Source organism: Prunus dulcis, chromosome 1 (assembly GCF_902201215.1).
Source record: "Prunus dulcis chromosome 1, ALMONDv2, whole genome shotgun sequence".
Lineage (NCBI taxonomy): Eukaryota > Viridiplantae > Streptophyta > Magnoliopsida > Rosales > Rosaceae > Prunus > Prunus dulcis.
This window is the reverse complement of record NC_047650.1, coordinates 3088954-3114618: the sequence shown is the minus strand read 5'-3', so window position 1 is coordinate 3114618 and position 25665 is coordinate 3088954. Positions and strand designations below refer to the sequence as shown.

Below are 25665 nucleotides of genomic sequence, written 5' to 3'. Positions count from 1 at the left end.
ATAGATCCATCTGCATTGTGTTTTATAGTAAACACTCATCTACATCCGATAATCTTTTTTCCTTGTGGTATAGTCTCCAATGTCCAATTCTGATTTTTCTCAAGAGCTTTCATCTCCTCTTTTATAGCTTGGACCCACTTAGGATCTTTCAATGCTTCAGAGACCTTAGTTGGAATATGGATAGCAGACAACTGATGCACAAAAGCCTTGAGTGGTTCAGACAGCTTCTCAGTGGATACATGATTTGCAATTGAATACTTGGATGTCTTGCCAATATCAGGTGAATAACGGTTTGGTGGTTTTCCACGATTTTTCCTGAAAGGTAATTGATATCCAATAGTTTTATCATCTAAATGCACAAGTCTAGTAGGAGTAGTTACCTCAAGGATATTCTCAGGAGATTGGTCTGTTGGTACTCTTGAGTTAGAGGGGGGGTCTTCATCTTGTTGTTCTGTATTGTCTGTAGGTGTGAGACTCGGATCAGAAATATCTTCGCATAGATCAGGTTGGTCAGGCAATTGATCGCTATGAATGGGCGATTGGTTGCTTTTCGACAGAGAGTAATCTCGTGCTCCAGACTCGGAATGATCAATCATTTCTGTGCAAAGGAGAATTTCTTTATTTTCCAAGTTGTTCCAATTCTGCTCTTCTCTTCGTATCTCCCCCTGAAGTGTAGAATTTGATGATGGGTCATGGAAGAACAGCTCAGATTCCAGAAAGGTCACATCCAAAGTGACATAGGTTCGTTGGGTAGGAGGGTGATAACAGCGGTAGCCTTTCTAATGAGTGGCATAACCCACAAAAACACAACGAAGCGCACATAGGTTCGTCGGATCAAGTTTGCTACGTTGATTTTTGTGGAGATGAGCGAAAGCCACACATCCAAAGATTCGGGGTGTGAGTACCAAAACAGAAGGCAGAGGTCTGTGTTGTGCAAGCACCTGTAAGGGAGTTTTAAAGGTCAGCACACCAGAAGGCATGCGGTTGATCAGATGAACTGCGGTGACAATAGCATCATCCCAGTGATGGCGAGGAACATGAGCGCCAATCAGAAGTGCTCAGGCGGTTTCAAGAAGATGTCGATTCTTTCGTTCAGCAACACCATTTTGTTGTGGTGTCTGAGGACAAGTCGTTTCATGGATAATTCCATGTTGTTGGAAGTAAGTCTGAAAGTCATGATTGACAAATTCTCCACCATTGTCTGAGCGAAGAATCTGGATTTGAGCATTAAACTAAGTTTTCATCTGTTTGTGGAAGGACTGAAAACAGGAAAACACTTCGTTTTTATTCTTCAGCAAATAAAGCCATGTCATACGTGTACAATCATCGATGAATGTGACAAACCATCGAACACCAGAAGGAGCAGTGATAGGAGAAGGTCCCCAGACATCAGAATGAATTAACGTAAATGGAGTAGTACACTTGTTCGTACTCAACGGGTAGGGCACATGGTGACTCTTGGCCAAAATACAAGTATCACATGTGAAGTCGGAGTCTTTGAAACCTGAGAATAAATCTGGTATAAGATGCTTCATATAACTAAAAGACGGATGTCCCAATCGACGGTGCCACAACCAGATTTGCTTTTGTTTGCTATCAAAGGGATGTGTCACTCTGTTAGCCATGCCGGGACTGAAGTCATCAACATAATATAGCCCCCCTCTCTTAGTACCACGACCAAGAATCTCCTTAGTGTGAATATCCTGAAGCAAACAAAAACTTGGGTAAATGAGTACACAACAATTCAATTGTTCAGTAAGCTGACTAACTGACAACAATTTAGTGGATAAAGATGGAAAAAGTAAAGTATTAGACAGTGTGAGAGAGGATGAGAGTGCAACAGTGCCAGCCCCTGTCACAGGATAAGTAACACCATTGGCATTTGCAATACAGGTTCGTCGAGGTTGTATAGTATTCAGAAAATCATCAGGATCAAACGTCATATGATCAGTTGCACCGAAATCAATTATCCAGCTCTTGGAATCAATCTTATCGGAAGTATGGAATCCATAACCAGTACCATTACTGGTCATATTGCATTGTCCTCGATCTGTAAGAGTAGCCCACCAATTGAGGTAGCCATGCGATTTAAAACAAGTCTCACAAGTGTGTGTCGGATCACCACAATATGCGAAATCTGGTCCATGTGTCGGGGTCGTTAGTCTAGAAGTCATAATCTGTGCAGCGGAAGATGCATAGGATACAAGTTGAGTAGGAATTGGGATCGAAATCTGAGCCTGAGTCGAGGCCGGAGTCCGAGTCGAAATCGGGATCAGGGTCTGAATCAGAGACAAATTCGGGGTTGGGGTCATCATCGGAGTGAGGGTTGGGGTTGTCTTCGGAGTCGGGGTCGGGGTCGTCGTCGTCATAGTCGGGGTCATCAAAAGAGGATCCTGATTCTAGATCGGGTTCGGGGTCAAAGTCTGCATCTGTAGGAGCGGAGCCATCTGGGCACTCAACTCAACGATGGTTGGTGGAGAATGAGAAAAGGAGTCGGTGGTGCTACCTCCATGAGGGTTGAAAAAATCATCAACCCCCATAGCAGCGGCGGGGGTTTGAAACTAGAGTCAGCAATTCCAAGATCGCTGCTCTGATACCATGCTAAAATATGAAAACTATGAGAGAATATTTGTTTGTGAGAATTTTCTGTGTATTCTTCTCCTTGTAGGAGGTCATATTTATAATACAACGAAACCTGAATGGGCAAATAAATAATAAATTCCTAAATCTATATGCAGTAGGAAATCAGGAATTAAAGTAAATTAATTACAATTATAATAGGAATTCTTGGTGTGTAAGGAAAGTAAATCAATATCCACAAGTCACGCCAACATTCTACAATGTGTAAAACATGTTGTCAAATTATTATTATTATTTTTTTAAAAAAAGAAAATATATCCAAAATTTATGTGGGAGAACCCTCTAAGAAAAGACATTGACAAGGACATTGTTACTTTTTATGCGAGTGGATTGGATTGTGCCACGGACATTGTTACTTTTTCTTCTTCAAGTTCAAATTTCAGGGTAAAAATTGTTAAATAAAAACCAATACATTTATATGGTCGAGGTGTACAAAAGCAAAAGCTCGATCATCCACATGGGATTGGAAGTATACAATTGTATGGTGAAAATGAACATTTATATAATGACTCGAAAAACTAAATGTAATGATGGAAGTGTGAAGCCCTGTATTTTTAAAAATATATTAATATTTTGGGAAATTAAATATTTTACTATATATTTAGTTATATGTTTTAATTGATTATATATATTTAATTATAAATATCTTTGTCCGTAGCATATAAATATATTTGCTATACTTTTATAATAATACTTACTTGTTTGATATCTCTCTCTTATCATCTCCTGCATGCAAAACTAAATGCAAGTTTAAAAAATCGTTCCACCACCTAGTCCAAGCTTGGGGGTGTGGGACCCACCAACTCGTCCCGAAGGCGAGACAAACCCGAGTTCAGCCCGCGGTCGTTGACGTCAGCGTGGCATCACGCTGACATCATCCAACGGGAAGTTGCCACGTAGCCCTCCGATCAGCATCTCCGAATCCAATCCTACGAGCTTTTTTGGGCAATAAAAATATGAAAAAAAATCGTAAATTTTTTTAAAAATTCTAAAAAATTCAGATTTTTTTTTTTTCTACAAATACCTATCAATACCCTTCACTTTCAACACCAATCCTCGTACATTTAATTATACTTCTACTGTTATTCACTCTTTACTCAACATTTTCCTCTTTTTCATTTAGTATTTTGATTTCATATTTTTATGACTTCTTCTATCGAAACCGGAGGGGCTTGGAGCATCATAGAAGATGTTTCCTTGTGTGAGGCTTGGCTCCAAATTTGTCATTGTCCCGTGTCCGGCAATGAGATGAAATTTTTTCATATGTGGAAAAAAATTCATGCCGAATTTTGTGAAAAAATTCCGGGTCTACTCGTACGGAGATGGCATTATCGAGTAGGTGGAAAATTCTCAATAAAGAGTTGGGAAAATGGAGAAATGCCCTAGCAAAAGCGATGGACAACTATAGAAGCGGGGAAAATCGTACTAACGAGGTAAGTATTTTATAATTTTTGTTTTATTAAGTTTAATCTCCTAATATATATATTTTGTTAATATTGCTTGCATTTTCAATATTTTGTTAATATTTCTTGCATTTTAAATATTTTGTTCATATTTCTTGCAATATCAATATGTTGTTAATATTTCTTGCATTTTAAATATTTTGTTCATATTTCTTGCATTTTCAATATTTTGTTAATATTTCTTGCATTTTAAATATTTTGTTCATATTTCTTGCATTTTAAATATTTTGTTCATATTTCTTGCATTATCAATATTTTGTTAATATTTCTTGCATTTTAAATATTTTGTTCATATTTCTTGCATTTTCAATATTTTGTTAATATTTCTTGCATTTTCAATATGTTGTTAATATTTCTTGCATTTCCACTTGTTTCTTAATTTTCTTGCACTTCTAATTTATTTGTAAGGTTAATTGCATTTCCATTATTATTTTTTTTGTTACTTGCATATCCAATATATTTTAAATATTTATTGCATTTCCATTTTTTTGTTAAATAGATGATTCAAGCACAAATGTGGTTCGGTGCAACCGGGGGTGGCAAAAAAAGTTTCAACCATCATGAATGTTGGGAGGTGGTGAAATATTGCAAACGCTTCATAATTATTCCGACGGGTCCCGCCGTTGTGTTAAACGAGACGCCACTCCGTGATTCAATGACATCGGATTCACCTCTCGATTCTCCTATGAGTCAAGACTCACCCATCGAAAAGGAGCCGAGGCCCATTGGCCGAAAGGCCGCGAAGGCAAAGAAAGCGGGTAATTCAAGCAATAATAATTCAAAATTTTTGGAGGAAATTGCAAGGCAAAACGGCATAAGAATAGAAATGGAGCAAAAACGCCAAGATAACGAGTTGGCCCTTCAAGCTGAGTATGCACGAGAAAGGGAGTATTTGCGCAAAAAAAGATATGGACAAGACGGATCGGGAAACCATGGCGATGGATACAAGTCATATGTCCCCTGAAACAAAACAATTTTGGAAGCTAGAACGAAGGGATGTTATGAGAAGAAGACTTTTTCGGGATGATGGGCCTAGCAACACGGATTGGTTAAATGATGGAAACCATTAAATTAGTTAGCATACCTTTTATGTATTTGTATTTTTCATGTTTTCTATTAAAGTTGTTGTAATTCATGTATTTTATTTTAGTAGTAGTAATTCGTAATGACTTGTATTACATTTCGTTATTTAATAAACAAAGCATTCAATAAATTACCTTTTTATTCAACATATTCCATACTTCAAACAAAACATAATAAAAATAAAAAAAAAAGTACAAACAAGGCACAATAATAATAACCAACCACAACCAAACCATAATAAATAAAAATACAACACAACCTAACCATAACTAAATAAAACATAACCAAAGCATCTATGCTCCATCATTCATCTTCATTGCCTTTCACCGCCCATAGATGCTCCATCAAGTGAACTTGACGCATTTCATGAATATACGAAGATTGCATCTCTGTATATCGATCTATCATTCGGGTCATCAAATGACCATCCCTCACCAACGGTTCCGGCTCAAACGGTTCTCCACTTGGCCCCATGGGCCTTTCATAAATCCGTGTCAAGGCCGTGTTCATTGGATCCGGTTCGTAGACCTCTAAAGCATCATAATCGTACTCATCCTCCACAATCATATTATGGAGGATGATGCAAGTCATCATAATGCTTCTGAGGATCTCCTCATCAAACATACGGGCCGCACCTCGAATAATCAACCACCGAGCTTGAAGGATGCCAAAACACCTTTCGACATCTTTCCTGTATCCCTCTTGATAGGTAGCAAATAATTTTTGCTTCTGGGATCGGGGATTCGGAATGGATTTGACAAAAGTGGTCCACCTCGGGTAGATGCCGTCAGCTAGATAATACCCCGTCTGGTATACTGTATTGTTGACTTGATAGGTGATATTGGGGCCCTGGCCTCTCAATACATCGTTGAAGACCGGGGATTGACCCAGCACGTTGAGGTCATTTTGGGATCCTGCAACTCCAAAGAAGGCATGCCAAACCCATGTGTCGAAGCCAGCAACGGCTTCAAGGATGATACTTTTTTGGCCTTTTCTATTTCCGTAATCACCTTGCCAGGCAGTTGGGCAATTCTTCCATTGCCAGTGCATGCAGTCGATGCTACCAATCATTCCTGGAAATCCTCGAGCTTCGGCTTTTTGTAGAAGCCGTTGGAGGTCCCTGGGAGTAGGTCTACGCAGGTAGTCCCTAGTGTACAGAGTTTCAACAGCTTGACAAAATCTTACCAAAGCCTCCAACGTAGTGGACTTCCCCATCCGGGCAATCTCATCCACCTGATCAGCAGATGCTCCATACGCCAACATTCGTATAACAGCTGTAAGCTTTTGCTCCGGAAGAAGCCCCAAAACCCCAGTAGCATCACACTTTTGAACAAAGTATGCATCATAATTGCAAATATCATGCATGACTTTATTGAACAAATGAGGTTGCATTCTAAATCGCCTTCGAAAATCAACATCATAGTACAAAGAAGTTGGGATAAAATAATCTTCCAAAAGATTCTTACCCCGAGAATGCCTATGTCTTTCCACATTCCGGCGGCGGCCGACTTGTGAACCACGGCGGCGACCTTGGTTCTCTTCATCTTGCAAAGCCACTGCTATGAGAACTTGTTCATCGACTTGTCTCTGCAACTCATTGATTTCATCTGCTCTACGGTTTCTCTCATTTGTTTCTCGCTCTTGCCTCTCCAAGCATCTCCTAAATTCTTCCATTGAGAATGAATGAAGTATGAATTCTAAACTCTGAGAAATGAAAATATAGAAAGATGTGGTGTGAGAGGTATGAGCTGAGCCTCTGGTTTTATAGAAAATTTTGGCAAGATAGACATGCCCCGTGGCTTGATTTTATTGGATGAAAATCTTATCTGAAATTTGAAATTCATCCGAAATTTGAACCCTAATTTGTATGAAATTTGAATTTTGAAATTCATCCGAAATTTGAACCCAAATTTATCTGAAATTTGAACCCAAATTTATCTGAATTTTGAATTTTGAAATTCATTCGAAATTTGAACCCAAAAATTTATCTGAAATTTGAATTTTGAAATTCATCCGAAATTTGAATCCAAAAATCTTATCCGGAAATTTTATCCGATTATGAATAGTCTTGACACGTAGGAACTCGGAAATCTTATCTAAAAATATTATACAAATTAATTATTTTCATTAAAAAATAGGGGGGAAAAAACAAAAAAATGAAAAGTAATTGCCCTTAGCCATGGCAATGGGTGGAAACACAAAATACTATTTGCAAGGGCAACTACTATTCACGTGAATAGTAGTTGCCCTAGCTCCCCCCTTGCCATGGCTAAGGGCAAATGGGTGGAGTTGCTCTTACTATAGTCAACCTAGAAGCACTATCACCTAGTGTGTTGTCAATTGTCATCTCCTGCTTATAGTTGGTAGCCTTACGTTCATATTCTTTAATAGTTCTTTAAGACGATTGGAGTGACCATAACGTGCCACATGGCGTGTTATCGTTGGCTGACATCAGGACTGACGCCAACCTGGCTTCAATGCACATAAATTCAAAAAATAAAAATAAAAAAATAACGTTGGCACACGCCAACGGTAAATTTTTTATAAATCCAAGCGCTGACGTCAGGCTGGTGTTACCTTTGGCCTCTAGCTCGAGCTAGTTTTGCCTGCGGGCTGGCCTGGTTTTGTGGGACCTGCAACTTGCCTGGGCAAGTTTGGCACGCTGGAAGCTCTCGCTTGGGCTTGGGCCCTGTCCTACCCTGGCTGGGGGCAACCGGTGGAAGGGCTCTAAGAGAGAGAAAGAGAGAGAAGAAAAGAAATGTGGGAAAGACAAAGTGAAAGACAGATGCAAGGAAATATGATATTGGAGGAGTTAGAGAGCTTTGCTTGTGTTTTACTAATTTGGAGTTATGCTTTGGAATCGAGGTTGGGGGTTTCTGGGGGAGCTTTTATAAAAATTGATTTAATTAAATTTCGTGAGAACTATATTATACTTGATATTATAAATTGATTAACGTTCTTGATATTGGGTGTTTACATGTTGTTAATTATCATTATATTGTTTTATTAATATTAACATGTTCATATGTTATCGGTGATGGTTGGAATTTTTGGAATTAATAAAGAAATTATGGAAAAAGGGGCAATGGGAAGGATCTTAATTTGTTGTGACAGGAAAACACTCTCTTAAGCACACACTTGTCAACATTGTTAATTTCAAACATGAAGAATACAAATTAACCATTTATTCCGAAAACTGAGTAATTAAACAAACAAAAAAATTGTTAACAGGTCTTTGTATGCCAAAGTATTATCAAGATCAGTTGTGCATGGATGGAGGCACCTGTGGAGCAGAAGTTGGTGGCCAATCCAACCTAAATTTTACATACAAAAACAAAATATAAGCGTCAACTGTAATTAGGACTGAATGATGTTGATGATAATGATATAAAATGTAAGATTTATTGCCTTAAACCTACTAAAGCGATCCTCTAATCAATGAATGAGGAGGATATAGCAGATAAGTGCTTAATTGAGTTGGTGGATAGGTGTTTGGTGGATAGGTGTTTGTAAAGAGCATAAGTTATGAGGAGCAGGCTAATCAAATAGTATCAAGTTGTCGTCGTATATATAAACTGAAGTTGGATGGGCCTGTTGTGCGAAAACACTCTAAAACCTTAGTGATCCCTGAGAAATTCACTAATATGAAAAGAAACAAAAACCCTTTGGTTACCAATTTGATGCCTTAGCTTTCTCACATTATGAAAACCTAGTGCTAAAGTGCCTGTTTATAGTTTAACCCAAATAGGCTAGCAAAATACACAAAACCCAGGTAAAACTCCAAAACACGCTAAGACCACGAGGATGTGGTAACCAGTCGTTTTTTAGCAAAGTGACCGGTCGCTTTGCATAGAGACTAATTCATTACTCTCGGGTTTGGGCAACCGGTCATTTCCGGAACTGACGAAAGAGTCATTTTCGGAACTAACGACGAGTTTTTTCTGCTCCAGCCTTCCTATTTCTGCACCCTTAAGCTAGCCAACTCCAACAATCTCCACCTTGGCGAGCCTTAAACACCTCGTGAAAATCATTGACCCCTAAAACCTCTTCAAACCTCTTGGAAATCGTTCTAGTAGCTCCCAAGAGCTCTACCTCAATCTTTAGCATGCAACAAGATTGAGCAAGCTCAAACAATGCCTGAACTTCTTAGTTGTAATTGGCTTATTGGTTAAGCAATCTGAAGCGTTCTCACATGTTTGAACATTCTCTATTGCAATCTACCCATCATTCACCTAATCCCTTATCCAGTGACTGTACATCAATATGCTTAGACCTTCAGTGAAACACTTGGTTCTTGACTAAGCATATAACACTTTGACTATTACTTTGAATCACCACCAAGTCTTGAGCTATCCCGAACTCTTTCGCCAATCTTCGCAAGCATATTGCTTCCTTAGAAGCTTCCGTTAGCTACATATACTCTGCTTCGGTAGTAGACAAGGTACAAACTAATTGAGTACCGCTCTCTAACTAATCGGTCCTCCAACACAAGTAAAAACAAACCTCATAGTAGATCTCCTCTTGTCTAAGTCCCTCATATAATCTGAATCCACATAACCCGACACACATGCCTTTATTTGTTGTCTTTCAAACAACATCCTAAACTTCTTAGTGTCCTTCAAATACAAGAAAATCCACTTCACTGCATTCCAATTTTGTTTGCCTAGATTTTTCATGTATCTTGAGACCACACTCACAACTTGAGCTAAGTTGGGTTGTATGCAACCTATTGCGTACATGAGACACCCTACCGCACTTGCATAATGTACCTTACTCATCTCATCCTTCTCCTTGTCATTAGAAGGATTTTATTGGGCACTTAGTCTAAAGTGATTGGCCAAAGGAGTAGACAAGGGCTTGCAATCCAACATGTTGAATCTTTCAAGTACCTTAGATTTGTACTTGCCTTATTACAGCCACAACTTGACCAAATTTCGGTCTCTCCTTATCTCCATTCCTAGGATCTTTTGCTGCTGGACCAAGATCCTTCATGTCAAGCTCTTTCCCAAGTAAACTCTTCAACTGTCGGACCTTTGACATATCTTGACACGCAATTAGCATATCATCCACATAGAGTAACAACAGGATGATCTTCCCATCCTTGAACACATAAGAGTACACACAACAATCGCATCTTCTATACCAAATCTGCAACATATAGGTGTCAAAGTGCTTGTACCACTGTCTTGGAGATTGTTGGAGTCTGTACAAAGAGTTCAACCTACACACTAGATTTCCTTTACTTGCTTCAATGAACCCTTGAGATTGACTCATGTAGATGTCTTCCTCTAAATATCCACGGAGGAACGCCATCTTCACATCCATTTGCTCAACCTCTATGTCCTATTATGTCATTATGGAGAGCAATAACCATATAGAAGTATGCTTCACTACCGAGGAGAAGATCTCATCATAATCAACTTATTCCTTTTGTAAGTACTCATTGACCACTAGATGAACTTTGAATCTAGTTGGCTCTTTCTCATGTATTCCTTACTTCTTCCTAAACACCCACTTGCAGCCGATCACCTTCCCATCTTTGGGTTTAGGAATCAACTCCCAAAACAGAGTTCCGGTGTAGAGATTCCATCTCATCCATCATAGCACTTATCCAACTTTCCCACTCTAAACTCTAAACTACTTCTTGGAACGTGGTTGGATCCCCTTCACTCATGTTTAGAGCATAGTGAACTGCATCCATTTCCCATCCAAACTATTGAGGAGGTTTTATGATTCTACTAGGCCTGGACCTAGCTATAGATGGTGTGGCTCCACCTGATCTTGAGCCTCTTCTTCTTCTTTATCTTGAGTTTGTTGTTGTTTCCCAAATTCTTTCACCTCAGTATTAGACTCCACCACCTCATGAATGTTTTCAATTGGCTGCATACTTAGAGTATCCCCGAACACCCCCATACTTGGTGAAATTGTAACGGTTGACTTTGTTCCAAACAACATCCTCATTCGCCTCCGGTTTCTTGACTTTTATCATAGACATGGTCTTTTCATCAAACACAACATCAATATTGAGTATTTTCTTCCAGTTCACTAGATCCCATAACTTGAAACCTTTCACACCGCTCTCAAACCCGAGGAATATGCACTCAAGAGACTTTAGTTTCAACTTGGTTCTCTCATCACCAGGTATGAGAGCATAGGCACTGCATCCAAAAACTTTAAGATTAGTATACTCAATAGATTTATTATACCATACCTCTTTCGCACACTGGAAATCGATATACTTCGATAGCGACCGGTTAACCAAATAGGAAGCGTGGATAACCGCCTCAGCCCAAAATGCCTCGGGCAAGTTATCATGAATCCTCATGCACCTCAGGCTCCATGAGAGTTCTATTCATCCACTCTGCGACTCCATTTTGTTGAGACGTCTTCTTCATGGTAAAATGCCTCTTTAACACCCTCGCTCTTGCAAAACTTCAGAAATTTGATATCTTTATATTCTCCTCCTTATCTTCATTCTTAGGATCTTGATCTTCCTTCTCGTAAGGTTTTGTACTTCCGCCTTCCACTCCTTGAGTTCGGTGAAGACCTCAGATCTCTCCTTCATGAAATAGACCCAAACCTTCCCAGAAAAATCATCCAAAAATGTGACGTAGTAGAGAGCTCCACCCAATGATTTGACCGTTGCTATCCCCCACACATCCGAGTGAATATAATCAAGCACTCCCATCTTCTATTCTCCTTGTATTATAGCTTAAATGTCACCTTTGACTGCTTCCCCATGGTACAATATTTGCAGTATCAAGTTTACAACTGTGTACTCCCTTTAGAAGCTTCTGTTTGTGCAACTCTTGCATTGCTCGCTCACTCATATGCCCTAGCCTCAAATGCCAAAGCTGAGTATCATCATCTAAGTCATTCTTTGTAGATATAGCTGCTCCACCAATCATTGTTGTATTACATATTCGATACAGGCAGTTAGGTTGAATCTTTCCATTCATTATCACAAGTCAACCCTCTGAGATTATGAGTTTCCCTCTCGTGGCCTTGTAGGAATAGTAATTCTTATCAAAAGTGCTAAGGAAGATGAGATTCTTCTTCAAATTTAGTATGTACCTAACCATACCTAATGTCCTAACCACGTTGTCATGCATCTTCACCTTAATTGTACCCGTTCCTTCGACGCTATAGACCGAGCCGTCCCCTATCATAACTTTGCTGCCACAGTTCACCTCATACATGTCAAACCAAAATTGTTTGAACTCATGTGATATGAGCAGTGGAATGACGACACTTCCAGATGGGCTGACATATCTTACTAATCTCAGGGAATTAACCATTTTCAGCATGCCCAGCGAACTCTATAAATTCAGAAATGAGGGGAGGATTTCTGTAAAATTCAACGTGTGCCTTCCCTTGTAATTGGAGAACCGTACCGCCCACTGATGCAATGAAAGGGTAAGTTTCTTAATTTCTTTTTTTCTTTTCTTCTTTTCTTCTTCTTTCTTATATTTGTCTTCTTTGCTTCCGCATTTCTAAGTGAAATGGGTTCTGGGTGTCAAATGTTTAAGTGTCATGTTTGTAGCTGCAGTTGGGACTCGACATTGAAAAAGTAGTGCCACACTTGTGCGACGCTGTGAAGGCTAGCTAACTGGTTGATGAAGTCTTTTGCTCAGGTTTGACTCTTTAAGACATTTGAGCTGGAATCAGCTGAGCTTGTCAGATTGTTACTACTCCCAGGATTTGGGAATTGAAAATTTAATGGTTTGTGGGAATTGAAATACTTTGGAATGGATTTTGCTGTGATTGTTTGATTGGTAGTGTTGTTTATCCTGTGATGTAGACTTGTTTCTTTGTGTTAATGGAAGCATCAGTTTTGAAAGCGAAAAATTAAACTGAAGCAAATTCTATTTTGGAGGGATTATTACATTCTAGAGCAGCAGCATGATAATGCTGTTAGATATGTAGTTGTCATCATGGACCTGAGCTCCTGAGCTGATGCCTCTGCTTTGTGAGCTTCAAAATACGCAAATTTGGGATTGATAGTTCGAGAAAAAGAGCATCAAAATGTTCAGCATAAAAAATGTTCACGTTTTGACATCTCTTTGGCTGCATATATAATGGATAGTTCTTACAAGTTTTAGTATCATGTGACATCTACAACCTTCTGCAAAGTGTTGCAAACTTGACAGCAGAAAGAGATGTCAAAATAAGCTGGGAAAACAGCACATACAGTACAATATTGTTCCTCATATACGTTGAATCTGGAACATCCTTGCTTGTACACACTTTGCCAACATCTATTCAAGGAACACAAGCAAATTCCATAAATATATATATATATATATATATATTTAAAAGAGATGGTGAAGACAAACAAGACATTGTCCGGCAAGTGTATTGGCGATCATTTGAACATGGAAGGAGGCATCTGTGGAGCAGCAGTTGGTGGCCCAATCCAACCTAAATTATTAATACAAATACAAAATAAAATTTGATGTAGCACCAAATGATGTTGACAATGATAAATTTCAGTCATAATTATACGATGACGAGATATGTGTGTGGTGTAGGATTAGTTTATTAGAACCTTTGGAGGGGTCAAAGCCTCTAGATTTGAGCTCAGCATGTTCTTGGCAGAGGGCACACGGGTCACAGCAGAAATGAACACAACAATCACAACAAGGCTCTTCTGGCAGACCAAATTTTTGGCGCAATTTCTCTCTGTACAAGCATGAGTAGACCCAATGGCACTGAATCGTGAACAACAACCCGTACACTATGCTATGGGTAACGCAAGCTAAAATTACAAAATCCAACCGCCAATTAGTAACGCAACATTGACCTAATCATCTAAATAATTAAAGTCAGGTGCAGTGGGCGCATGGAGAAATTAACTATTTCATATACAATAACACTTGTGTACATGGATCATTCTCTCACATTAAGTGATCATATGTAAAATAGTTTTAAGGGAAAAAATAAATTCGCCATGTTTATAGATTTGGGAAATCTTTTTGGTCTTGATACTTACAACTTCGTCCTTCGTCGACAGTTTCCGCGATTTGGCCGAAGGTGATGCATGGGAGAAAGCATGACATGCAACCTACACCACAAGATCAATTTCACCAATTGCTTGGTTGAGTAGATGTATATATGTACAAATTTATAAAAGAAGTGCTAAAAATGTTACTGTTGGTATTTTGGAATGAAAAACTAACTTGTCAGGTAACTATAATGGACAAATTGAATTTTGCCCGGAGAGAGAATTTATATCTTACATGTAGTAACATCTTCTCCACAGTTACAAAGACGACCCGACCATTTAGACTGCTGAGGGCGATGGCCATATTCAACGTTCATGCTTTCGCAATGCAAACTAATTAATTTTCTTTTCAAATGCAATGCAGAACAAATCCAAGAAAAAATGGTAAGTGTTAGTGGTTACTAGGTTCCCAAGATTTTCTATTTATACACCACAAGCCCTCACCCCTACATCCAACGACATTTGAAGAGACAACGTCTTTGGCAGTTCGCCTGTGACATTGATTAATTATATATGCTTCTTCTCATGGTAGAGCAGGCCATGTTTTGTTTTATCTTCGAGAAAATTAATGTTAAGTTGACCCATTACTGACAGCCAGGATATCCTCTAACAAAAGACACTGGCAAGGTCCATATAGATAACAAAAATGAAAAGGAACAAATTCCTTAACGATAAAACAAATCATCAACAGCAACAATGGGAATATGTTAATTGGACTAAAAATTAAGTGTTAGAGCAATTGAGTTATAATAAGAATAGGTCAACACGGATAAGTTTGATGCTATCCATATACGAATTTAAATAAGATGTTGGATTACATTATTAATCACGCATATTGAGGTAGAGTTTGAATTGACACACATCTATATACTTCGACGCATATAATTTACAACTAATTCTTTTCATGGCTTTGCCATTTGGTTCCTAGGATTGGGTTGTGCCATAGACATTTTTACTTTTTCTTCTATGCAGTGGTGGAGCCACTTCTAGACCCGGAATGGCCCGGGCTCCCCAAATTTTTTATCTCTTTTCTATTATATTATATATAACATATAGAATTTATAATAAACTACTTATAATTTAAGTTAAAGTTCCTTCTAAAACAAATTAGACATGACTAAAATAAAAATATTTTGCTATAAACATGTAATTATTGAAGACTTAGGTATTTTATATACTTATATTTTCTACTTTGGCCCCTTTAACTTTACAATTCTAGCTCCGTCCCTGCTTCTATGAGTTCAAATTTCATGGTAATAATTGTCAAATAAAAACTAATAAATATATATGGTCGTGTTTGTTTGGTCGAGGTGTACAAAAGCAAAACCTCGATCCACATGGGTAGTAGGTGGGCATTTGTCAAAAAATTAGAAAGGAGACATAAAGGGACATGAAAAATGGGGACAGCAAATCTGCTCCCATATCTTACATGTACGATTATCTACAGCCAAAAACACCGGCCGGCCAATTGGTCTGCTGGGGGTGGTAGCTTCAACATTCATATTTTCACAACAACGAAAAAAAAAAAATTTTGACTTTGTTTCACAAGAGGGATATTCACTCATGAGAACTTATAGGTCTTAAATAAATATAGGGTTAAGACCTATATATATGGAAGAAGATACAAAATCAAATCACATATAATTACTCATAATTTAGAAAAATCAAGGCAGCATGGTTAACTTCTCTCTTTAATCAAGGCAACACGGTAAGCATCCAAAACCCTAGGATGACTCAACCCATATGTATTTATAGGCTAGACATTCTAAATTGGGTGGCCCATGACCTATCCCCATGTGAGTCATCCAAATGGGTCAAACTCATTTTCATCCATGGTGGTCGAATTTCCTTGCTTATTGGGCCTCTTGGTTTCTTCTTTTAAGTTATCATATACAACTCATCTTATAAGCATAATGAGTCCAAGCCCAATGGGTCTTGAACCTCTAAAACTAATTTTAGGCCCAATACAATTCTTGAGCCTTGATTAATTAATTAATCTCTATTAAGTAATTAATCCTTTCTCATCATCTCCTAATTAATTTTTCATATCTCACATTTATGGGTGTGTGATATATTAGGTTCTAATCGGCGAGGCAATAGGCAATTCAGACTCTTCCGTAATCGATTGTGAATTAAAACCACTTTTTATTTCTTCCTATTATGAGGACCTAGTTATGGCATGTCCTAATTAAGGGCTTACCCAAACTGTGACAGACTTCTAGCAACATGTTACGGTTATCTAAGCCAATATAAAATAAGATGAATAACCTATTCAGTTGAAATTACAATGTAATACGGTCCTTCTTAACTCAATGCTTTTGGTCACATTATTAGGGCACAGGAAAAAAAGTCAAGCCTTAATGAGAACTTCAATCTTATATGACTCGTAGAACTATGATTAGAATCACCATTCTCAATCATACTATTGCTTCAGCTGAATACACACAAATCATATCGTCAGAGCTTTCTCCCTATTTACGGAAGGTCAAGATTCCTTGTTGTACACTCACCTGTCTCCATGGCTTGATCATGAACCCTAAATTTCATACATGGCCGCTAAAATCTCAAGGCCAGACGGGAAAGGAATTTCATATGGACTAGACTACGCATATTTTATTGAAAGAGTATTGTGAAGGCCCCATTTTAAGTTTAATACATGGCTGCTAAAATCTTAAGGCTAAACGGGAAAGGAATTTCATATGGAAATACAACGAAATAAAATATTTGAGTTGTTGATGTTGGCTCACCTTAAAGGTGCAAAAGGAAAAGAGGAAACAATCGGTTAAAGAGCTGTAGAAGAGTTGACTGGGTGGTGCTTGAGTGGAATCTGCAGGAGCTCGAGCAGCAGAATGGTGGTTTTTCAGTCAGGCACTGGTGCTCGAGCGGCAGAGAATGAATTCACACTCTGACCCAAGCCCTTGAGCAGGAGGCGCGAATCCAGCTTGGATCCCTTGAGAATTAGGATAGATTTCTTCCTAGTTTTGGGGTCCTTTAAGTTTCATATTCCTTGTATACTAAAGCCCTATGATATATAAATAGGCACTTTAGGCCTAGGTTTTGATAACGTGTGATAGTTGCGTAGTCCATCAACGACAAGATCTTAGAGTGTTTTAGCACAACAAATAGTATCAGAGTCGTGGTTGCGACATGTATAGTTTATGCCCAAGTGCTCTTATACATTTAAGAGCGGCGGTGTGTTGGCGATGGTAATAGATAAGGAGGGAGGGTTTAGGTCCTAGAAGAAATCACCATATGGGTCGAGTACGAAGGTGGAGTTGAAGTCGTTCACTGACAAGGAGAACTTCACACTTTGGCAAAGAAGGATAAAGCATGTCCTTAAGCAGCAAGGTCTTGGTAGGCAAGGAAAAAAAGTCGGCAACCATAACAGATGTGAATTGGGAGGACCTAGACGAGCTTGCTTGAGGATTCATTGAATAACATCTAACTGATGAGGTGTTGTGTAAATCAATGGAATACACCGCGAAGCAGACATGGAAGAAACTCGAAGAAATGTTTGCAGCAAAATTGTTGTCCAACAAGCTCTTCATGAAGGAGGAGCTTCACTCTCTAAAGATGGAGGAGGGCGCAAGCATGATGGAGCATGTGAGCACTTTTAATAGTTGTATTGTTGACTTGCAAAAGATGAATGACACTTATGTTCAGGAAGGGAACCTTGAAGTATGAAGAGGTCATGCAAGACATCCTGACGCATGACATAATGGTTCAACATCCTGGAGGTGTCTCACAAGGGTGAATGTATTATAGCAAAGTTTGGAGAGAGAGGTCGATCGAGAAAGATCAAAATCCAAGGCGAAAGACGGTTGCTTTGAGTGTAGGTCAAAACATAATTGGAAGAAGAATTGTCCTACATAGAGAGAAAAGAAACAAAGGGAAGAAGACGGATGAAGCATGCATCCCCTTATATATATCAGTCCCCTTCTATTGAGGGATCTTTCAAATAATTTTATTTGAGGGACACATTTTAAGGTCCCTTACGAATTTTTTTTCAACGATCCAAATAATCTATTTTTTAAGTCTACTTTCATAGATCATCCTTGGAAAAAATTAGACAAATCAGAAACCGTTTCAATATCCAATTGTATCCTACAAAATCAATAAACATGTTGCTTCAAGAAAGTACTAAAATTTCAATAATTCAATTGAGTGGTCAAATGAAATTGGATTCAAGTGATTTTTTTGTAGAGATGATATTTGAATGAGTATTTATAAAATAGATGGTTTGGATTAGGAAAATACAATTTGAAGTGGCCTTACAAGGGTATCTCTTAAATAAGCTTATTTGAGGGATCTCTCAACTAGAGGCTCCTTGTATGTATATGTTTGGTTTTTTTTTTCCCCAAAATCTCCTTGGGCTACAGCCCGGATAGCCCTGGGAGTAGTTTCACCCATGACGGTAATAAGATGTTGACTATGCGAATGCAGGATTTCCACAATGATTGTGACCCTCCCCTTCCTCCCTCCCTGGGGTTTCTTTCCTCCCAACGTATCTGAATAGTTGTTGGGCTACTACAATTGAATATTCAACTATGCAAACAAAGAAATTTTTGGACACTAGAAGCAATAAATAGCAGGCAGGTGGGAAAGAGGGAACACCAATAAATATATAGACTAAAAAATTTCCGTTTGAATATTGTTGAAGATGGAAAAAGACATTTTTTATATTCTAAACATAGACTAGTTTTATATCTGGGTTCTTATTACTATTTTGTACCCGTTTACACCTTCTTCTTTTTTTTCTTTTTCTTTTTTATAATAAGAATAAGCGATAGGTTAAATCTAAGTATTCAATCTACATAGAATAAGCGACAGGCCATGTCACAGCTGTGTTAGGATGAAAGAATTATTTAACAGAGAAGATTTTTTTTTTTGGGTCCAATAATTAACGAAGAAGTTAAGCTCGCATTAATTGTTGGATGATAAGTTGCATTCTTGGGGGAAATTATTGGAGACGACTGACTTAGTCGTTAAACGTACAAGACTTGAGGTGTTAGGAAACGACAAAGCTAAGTTATCGTTGGGTTGAAACTTGAAATTGAATTGATTGGCTGGAATTCATACATAGACGAAAGAGTACAGAGAAGACTTCACTGATGATCAATCTGAAAATTGAATCTAGAGGTTAAGAAGGAGAGCACAGCATGGCTGAGGCAGTTGTTTCGTTTGTGCTCGAAAGGGTCGGAGACTTCGCCACTCAGGAAGCCAAGTTCTTGTCTGGAGTGAGCCATCAAGTTGAGGTTGCACAAACTGAGCTACAATTGATGCAGGGCTTCCTCAAAGATGCAGATGCAAGACAAGGACAAGATGCAACAGTACAAGTTTGGGTTGCCAAAACTAGAGATGCTGCTTATGATTTGGAAGATGTTATTGAAACTTATGGCTTGAAAGTGGCTTCCAAGAAGAAAAGGGGCATCAAGAATATTCTCAGAAGATTTGCCTGCATCTTCAGGGAAGGGGTTGATGTTCGAAAGATTGGGTTAGAAATTGAGAACATTACTGCCAAAATTTCGAATTTGAGGTTAAGTTTGCAAAGTTATAATATTGCAAGGGTACCAACAGAGATTGGAGGTGAATCTTTCTCGCAATTGCATGAGAGGCAACGACTACTGAGGCGAACTTATTCTCATGTTATTGAACGTGATGTTGTTGGATTAGAGTACAACGTTGAAGAATTGGTTATGCATTTAGTAAAAGATGAAAATCGTCATCGAGTGGTATCTGTTTGGGGGATGGGTGGTTTAGGGAAGACCACCCTTGCAAGACAGGTTTATCATCACAAAAATGTTAGGCAGCATTTTGATAGTTTTGCTTGGGTGTGTGTATCTCAACGGTGTGAAATAAGAAATGTTTGGGAAGGAATTTTCATTAAACTCGTTTCTGCTACCAAGGAACAAAGACAAGATATTAAGGAAATGACATATGATGAAATAGCAAAGAAGCTTTTTTGTGTCATGCAAGAAATGAGATGTTTGGTGATACTTGATGACATTTGGAGTATCGAGACATGGAATTTTTTGAATGTTGCATTTCCAAATGAGCAAACAGAGAGCACAATATTACTTACAACACGCTATGAAGCAGTCGCTTTGCCCCCAAATAGAAATTGTTTCCTCCACAAACTCCAGCCACTAAATGAGAATGAGAGTTTGGCACTATTAGAGAAGATAGCAATATTTGGAAGGCCTGATATCGGTATTTTCTCACCCTTAATATATATATATATATATATTATTTTTTTTTCTATTCTTATTTATATAGGGGCCAAAAGATTCCAAAAATTGGAAGGCCCTATATCTGATGATAGAAAGGTTTTTATATATTTTTTTTTTCCTAAGAATTGTTGGCAGTTTACAGTTTTCAAATATTGTCGAGCACTTAGAAATGGGGGTGGGCATCAATTTGGTTGAACCAACTAAATCGGCCGATTCAAATCGTAATTATCGATTTGGTTTGATTTTGGATAAGAAAAAGTCAAATGGTTTTAAAATCTAATCAGACTGTAAATAGTTTGGTTTGGTCTGTAGCTTTTGCAATCCGGCCTATACCAAACCAAACCATCTACTTGTATATTTATTTATTTATATTTTATTATGCACGTGTAGTCATCTCATTGGATAATAACAGATATGGGAGTTTGAAGTTTGATGCGGAACTTTGAATTTATTTATATTTGAATATTTTACTATTTTAGTTATTGAACTTTGAAGTTTAATTATATGTTGAGTTTTAGGATGGTTTTATATATATATATATTTTTTTAAGGGAGTTTCAGGATGGTTTGATAGGCTAGAAAATGGAAAGCAAAATTAGGCTAGTCAATTATGATTTTTTTTTATTTTTGTAATTGGGCTAACAATGTTGAAAAAATGCAAAAAGGAAAAAGAATTGGGCTTATGCCCAAACCGGCCGAACCAAACCATCTTAAATTGATTCAATTTAGTTTGATTTCATCCATGATTTTTATCAAAACCGAACCGAATCAAATCGTTATATGGTAATTTGTATGTTCCCTTGAAAAAATATCCCAAACATATTTTTCGTGTTTGTCAAAATTTAATTTTTGTCATTTGTCCATTATGCATTATGCTTTTTATAGAATCCGAACCTATAATATTACAAAGAACACTAGTGATAAACTTTCTACATTTTATGTCATAGTACGGTTGCTCACACTACAAGTTGCTGTTTTTCCTTTGCTTATTTTCAGATTCGGGAATTTACTCTAAGATGAGAGAATTAGGTAGGAAGTTGCTTCGACATTGTGCAGGATTGCCACTTGCCATCATTGTGCTTGCCGGAGTTCTTTCCACAAAAAACACTATTAAACAATGGGAGATGGTAAACGAGAATGTATATGCATACATAAGGAGAGGCAGAGGTCATGAACAAGAATATGAAGGTGCATTATGGGTGTTGGCATTGAGCTATGATGACCTACCATACCACTTAAAACCATGCTTTTTATATTTAGGCCATTATCCTGAAGACCGTGAGATTTCGGTGAGCACATTAACTAAGTTATGGATGGCAGAAGGTCTTATCTCATTGAGACAACAAAGACAAAGTCTAGGAGAAACAATGGAGAATATAGCTCACAATTGCTTAACTGAGTTGGTGGAAAGGTGTGTGGTTCAAGTGGGAAGAAGCGGTTCAACTGGGACAATTAAAACGTGTCAGATCCATGACCTTATAAGAGACTTGTGTTTGTTAAAGGCAGAAGAGGAAAGCTTTCTCCAGATTGGCTATTCTTTGCAGGAAAATAAGGCAACTAATCCTGTTACTTCTTCTATGGTAGCCAAGGCAACACCAGTGGGGAAAATTCGAAGACTTGCAATCTACTTGGATGAGAATGCTGATAGGTTGGTTTCGTCAAGAGATGAAACAAATGGCCACGTCAGATCTCTATTATACTTTGTCTTAGGAGAATGGAGGCCAAGAAGTGAAAAAGTATTACTATCTCCACTGACGGATTTCAAAGTGCTTAGAGTTTTGAAGGTTGAAGATGTTGATGAAGTAGAAGTAGAGTTGCCAAGTGAAATTGGAAATATGGTCCACTTGAGGTTTCTAAGTGTGAGGGATAGCAAAATAAAAAGGTTTCCATCATCCCTAGGTAATTTGATATGCTTGCAAACTCTTGATTTCCGTGTTCGATATGTCGAATTGTTCATCCCAAATGTGATATGGAAAATGAAGCAATTAAGGCATTTATATTTACCAAGGCGTTACACAGCAAGCGGTAACCTGAAGCTATCTACTCTTGGCCATTTACAGACCTTAGATTTTCTTTCAAGTGAGTATTGTGATTTGAATGATGTTGCTGGATTAACCAATCTCCTAAAACTGCAGATAAGATTGTCACTTCCCTTGGAAAATCTGGAGGAAATTTTGAAATTTGTAGGCAGCACGCTTAATCGTATCCAATCTCTACTTGTATACAACGGTTATTATTCTGTAAGGAATACAAGTTATGAGGAGCAGGGTAATCAAATAGTATCAAGTTGTCGTCATATATACAAACTGAAGCTGGATGGGCCAACAGCAGAACTACCAAAAGAGCTCCACAGCTATCCAAACCTCACCAAGTTAGAATTGTGTAGCTGTAGTCTCAAGGACGACCAAATGGGAATACTAGAGAATCTGCCAAACCTAACAACTCTGCTCCTTATAAGTGAAGTTTTTGAGGAGAATACAAAGATACTGGTTTTCTCCAAAGGAGGCTTTCCTTCCCTTCAATTTCTTTCTGTTTTTCGTATGGACGAAATAACAGAGTGGAGGGTAGAGGAAGGAGCCATGCCTAGTCTCTGGCGATTGCGAATGGGGTTTTGTAGTGGATTGACGACGCTTCCAGATGGGCTGACATATCTTACTAATCTCAAAGAATTAACCATTTTCGGGATGCCTAGAGAACTCCATAGTAGGATTCAGGAAGATGGAGAGGATTTCTGTAAAATTCAACATGTACCTTCCGTTGTAATTGGAGAACCCTACGACCCACCAATGCAATGAAAAGGTAATTTCTTAATTTCTCTCTTTTTTTTTCTTCCTTCTTATTTTTGTGTCGTTTGATTCACATGTCTTAGTGAAATGGGTTCTAGGTATCAAATGTTTAATGTCGTTCACTAGTAAAAGATTTGTGCGGCACTGGCAGTTGAAGGCCATGCTGGTGAAGCACAAGCACAGAGGGCACAATATTTGCCTCCCCTGTTTTGCTCTGTTTTCTTTCTTCAGTTTGAGAGCTCATAGGTGCGTGAGTTATGAGTGAGAGGCTTAATTTAAAAGCCAACTGCTTGGGATTTTGAAACAATATTGAAGGTATCACTTTTGATCATTGGATGTCCTTCTTGAAGGCTTGTTAACATACACCTAAGATCTTTGAAATGTCAAATCTTTCCCTCGTCATGTGAACAACAATTCCATAAGCTATAAGATTTTCTTTGTAGTTGATCATGTTAACAAGTTATCTAAGGTTCAAGTACGGCAGAAGTGCTGAATTTGTGTTATGGTAGCTGCAGCTGTGACTTGACATTGAAAAAGTAGGGCCACACTTTGTGTCATCACGGAGCTCAGCTGCTGAGCAGAGGGATAATACTTCTTACAGGTTGTAGCATCTTCTGCACGTCATAAGGCCGGCCACCGTGCCATTCGGACTGCTGCGGGAGATGGTGATCATGATCAACATTCATATTTTGACGGTGTAAAACTTGACAGGAATGCCAATTCTTGCTTTTATGCGATTACAAATTACAATGTTCTAATAATACTTTTTTTTACTCCTTAAACCAGTTGATGTGAGAAATGTATCCGAACACAAAATTACGTATATAAACAAAGACGGCACATTCATTACAAAACGTTGGATCTGGAACATCCTCGCTTATACACGCACTTTATCAACATCAATATATATTCATACATCACAAAGCAAATTCCATCAAACAAAAACAAAAAGAGATGGCGAAGACAAACACTACATTAATTGTCTGCCAAGTATATTGGCGATCATTTTTATCATCGAAGGAGGCATCTGTGGAGCAGCGTAGGTGGCCCAATCCAACCTACATCATAAAAACAAATACAAAATAAAAATTGATGTAAATGATGCCGATAATGATAAATTTAAGGTCATAACTATACGATGACGACATATATGTGTGGTGCAGGATTAGTTTAAAACCTTTGGAGGGGTTGAAGCCTCTAGATTTGAGCTCATCATGTTCTTGGCAGAGGGCACACGGTTCACAGAAGAAATGAACACAACAATCACCACAAGGCTCGTCTGGCAGAACAAATTTTTGGCGCAATCTGTGTCTATACGTGCATGAGTAGACCCACTGGCACTGCAGCGTGCACAACAACCCGTACACTATGCTATGGGAAAGGCAAGCTAAAATTACAAAATCCAACCACCAATTAGTAACATACCATTGACCTAATCATCTTTGATAATTAAAGTCAGGCACAGACGGTGTAAGGAGAAATTAACTTTTCCATATACAACAGTCTATGGATCGCAACCGTTCTCTCACACAAAGTGATCTCATGATTATTACTAAAGAACTAAATGTGAGAGCAGTATATATACAATCACTTTAAGGGGATAAATAATAAATTCGCCATGTTTATAGATTTGGAAAATCTTTTTGGTCTTGTGACACTTACAATTTCGTCCTTTTTTCGACAATTTCTGCGATTCGGCCGAACGTGATGCATGGGAGAAAGCATGTGATGCAACCACAAGATCAATTTCACCCATTGGGTTGGTTGAGTAGATGTATAAATTTATAAAAGAAGTGCTAAAAAATGTTGCTTAGTATTTTTGAATGAAAAATTAACTTGTCAGGTAACTATAATAGAAAAAGGAAATTTTGCCAGGAGAGAGAATTTATATCTTACATGTAGTAACATCCTCTTCACATTTACAAAGACCAACCGACGATCAGCATAATCAACGTCCATGTCTTGCTTTTTGAGTTTTTGGCTTTGTTGTACTCTGTTTCCTTTTCTGATATCAGAATTCGACCCAAAAAAAATGCAAACAATTAATTTTCTTTTCAAATGCAAGGCAGAACAAACCAAAGAAAAAGATGGAAAGTGCTGGTGGTTCCTAAGATTTTCTATTTATACACCCCCCAACACCTTTGAAAAGATGCTGGTTCAGTAATGTAAGAGATGTAAGAGAGAAAGAGAGACTGTTGTGGAGAATGAAATGTTTAATGTATAAACGGTTGCCTTCTGCCTTGCTTGACAAAGAATCAATACAATGGTTTATATACCCTAGACTAGAGGAAACCCTATAGGACAAAGGTGGTCCTTAACCACTTACAGCTGGAACGGTTGGACACGTGGTGGTCCTTGTCATGAGGCACGGTGTGTTGAGTAGATGACACCTTGACTTGGGTGTGCTGAGTAATTTGATCATCACTTGTATTTAGGGTGTGCTAAACAGATTGTGGAGTG

General features: G+C 38.1%; 2 protein-coding genes across 2 annotated transcripts; one reads left to right on the top strand and one right to left on the bottom strand.

Annotated features, from left to right (window-relative positions):
- Nucleotides 1–13551: 13551 nt before the first annotated feature.
- Nucleotides 13552–15112, bottom strand: LOC117616330 (cell number regulator 7-like). The gene is made up of 4 exons (XM_034345604.1): nucleotides 14426–15112; nucleotides 14179–14250; nucleotides 13735–13944; nucleotides 13552–13607 (listed from the first exon to the last, which is right to left on the bottom strand). Exons 1-4 carry the CDS (start codon nucleotides 14505–14507, stop codon nucleotides 13552–13554), a joined length of 420 nt encoding a protein of 139 aa, XP_034201495.1. The 5' UTR covers nucleotides 14508–15112.
- Nucleotides 15113–19349: 4237 nt separating this feature from the next.
- Nucleotides 19350–24191, top strand: LOC117615587 (putative disease resistance protein At1g50180). The gene is made up of 2 exons (XM_034344689.1): nucleotides 19350–20400; nucleotides 21416–24191. The coding sequence occupies exons 1-2, from the start codon at nucleotides 19350–19352 to the stop codon at nucleotides 23212–23214; spliced, it is 2850 nt and encodes a 949-aa protein (XP_034200580.1). The 3' UTR covers nucleotides 23215–24191.
- The last annotated feature ends 1474 nt before the right edge of the window (nucleotides 24192–25665 follow it).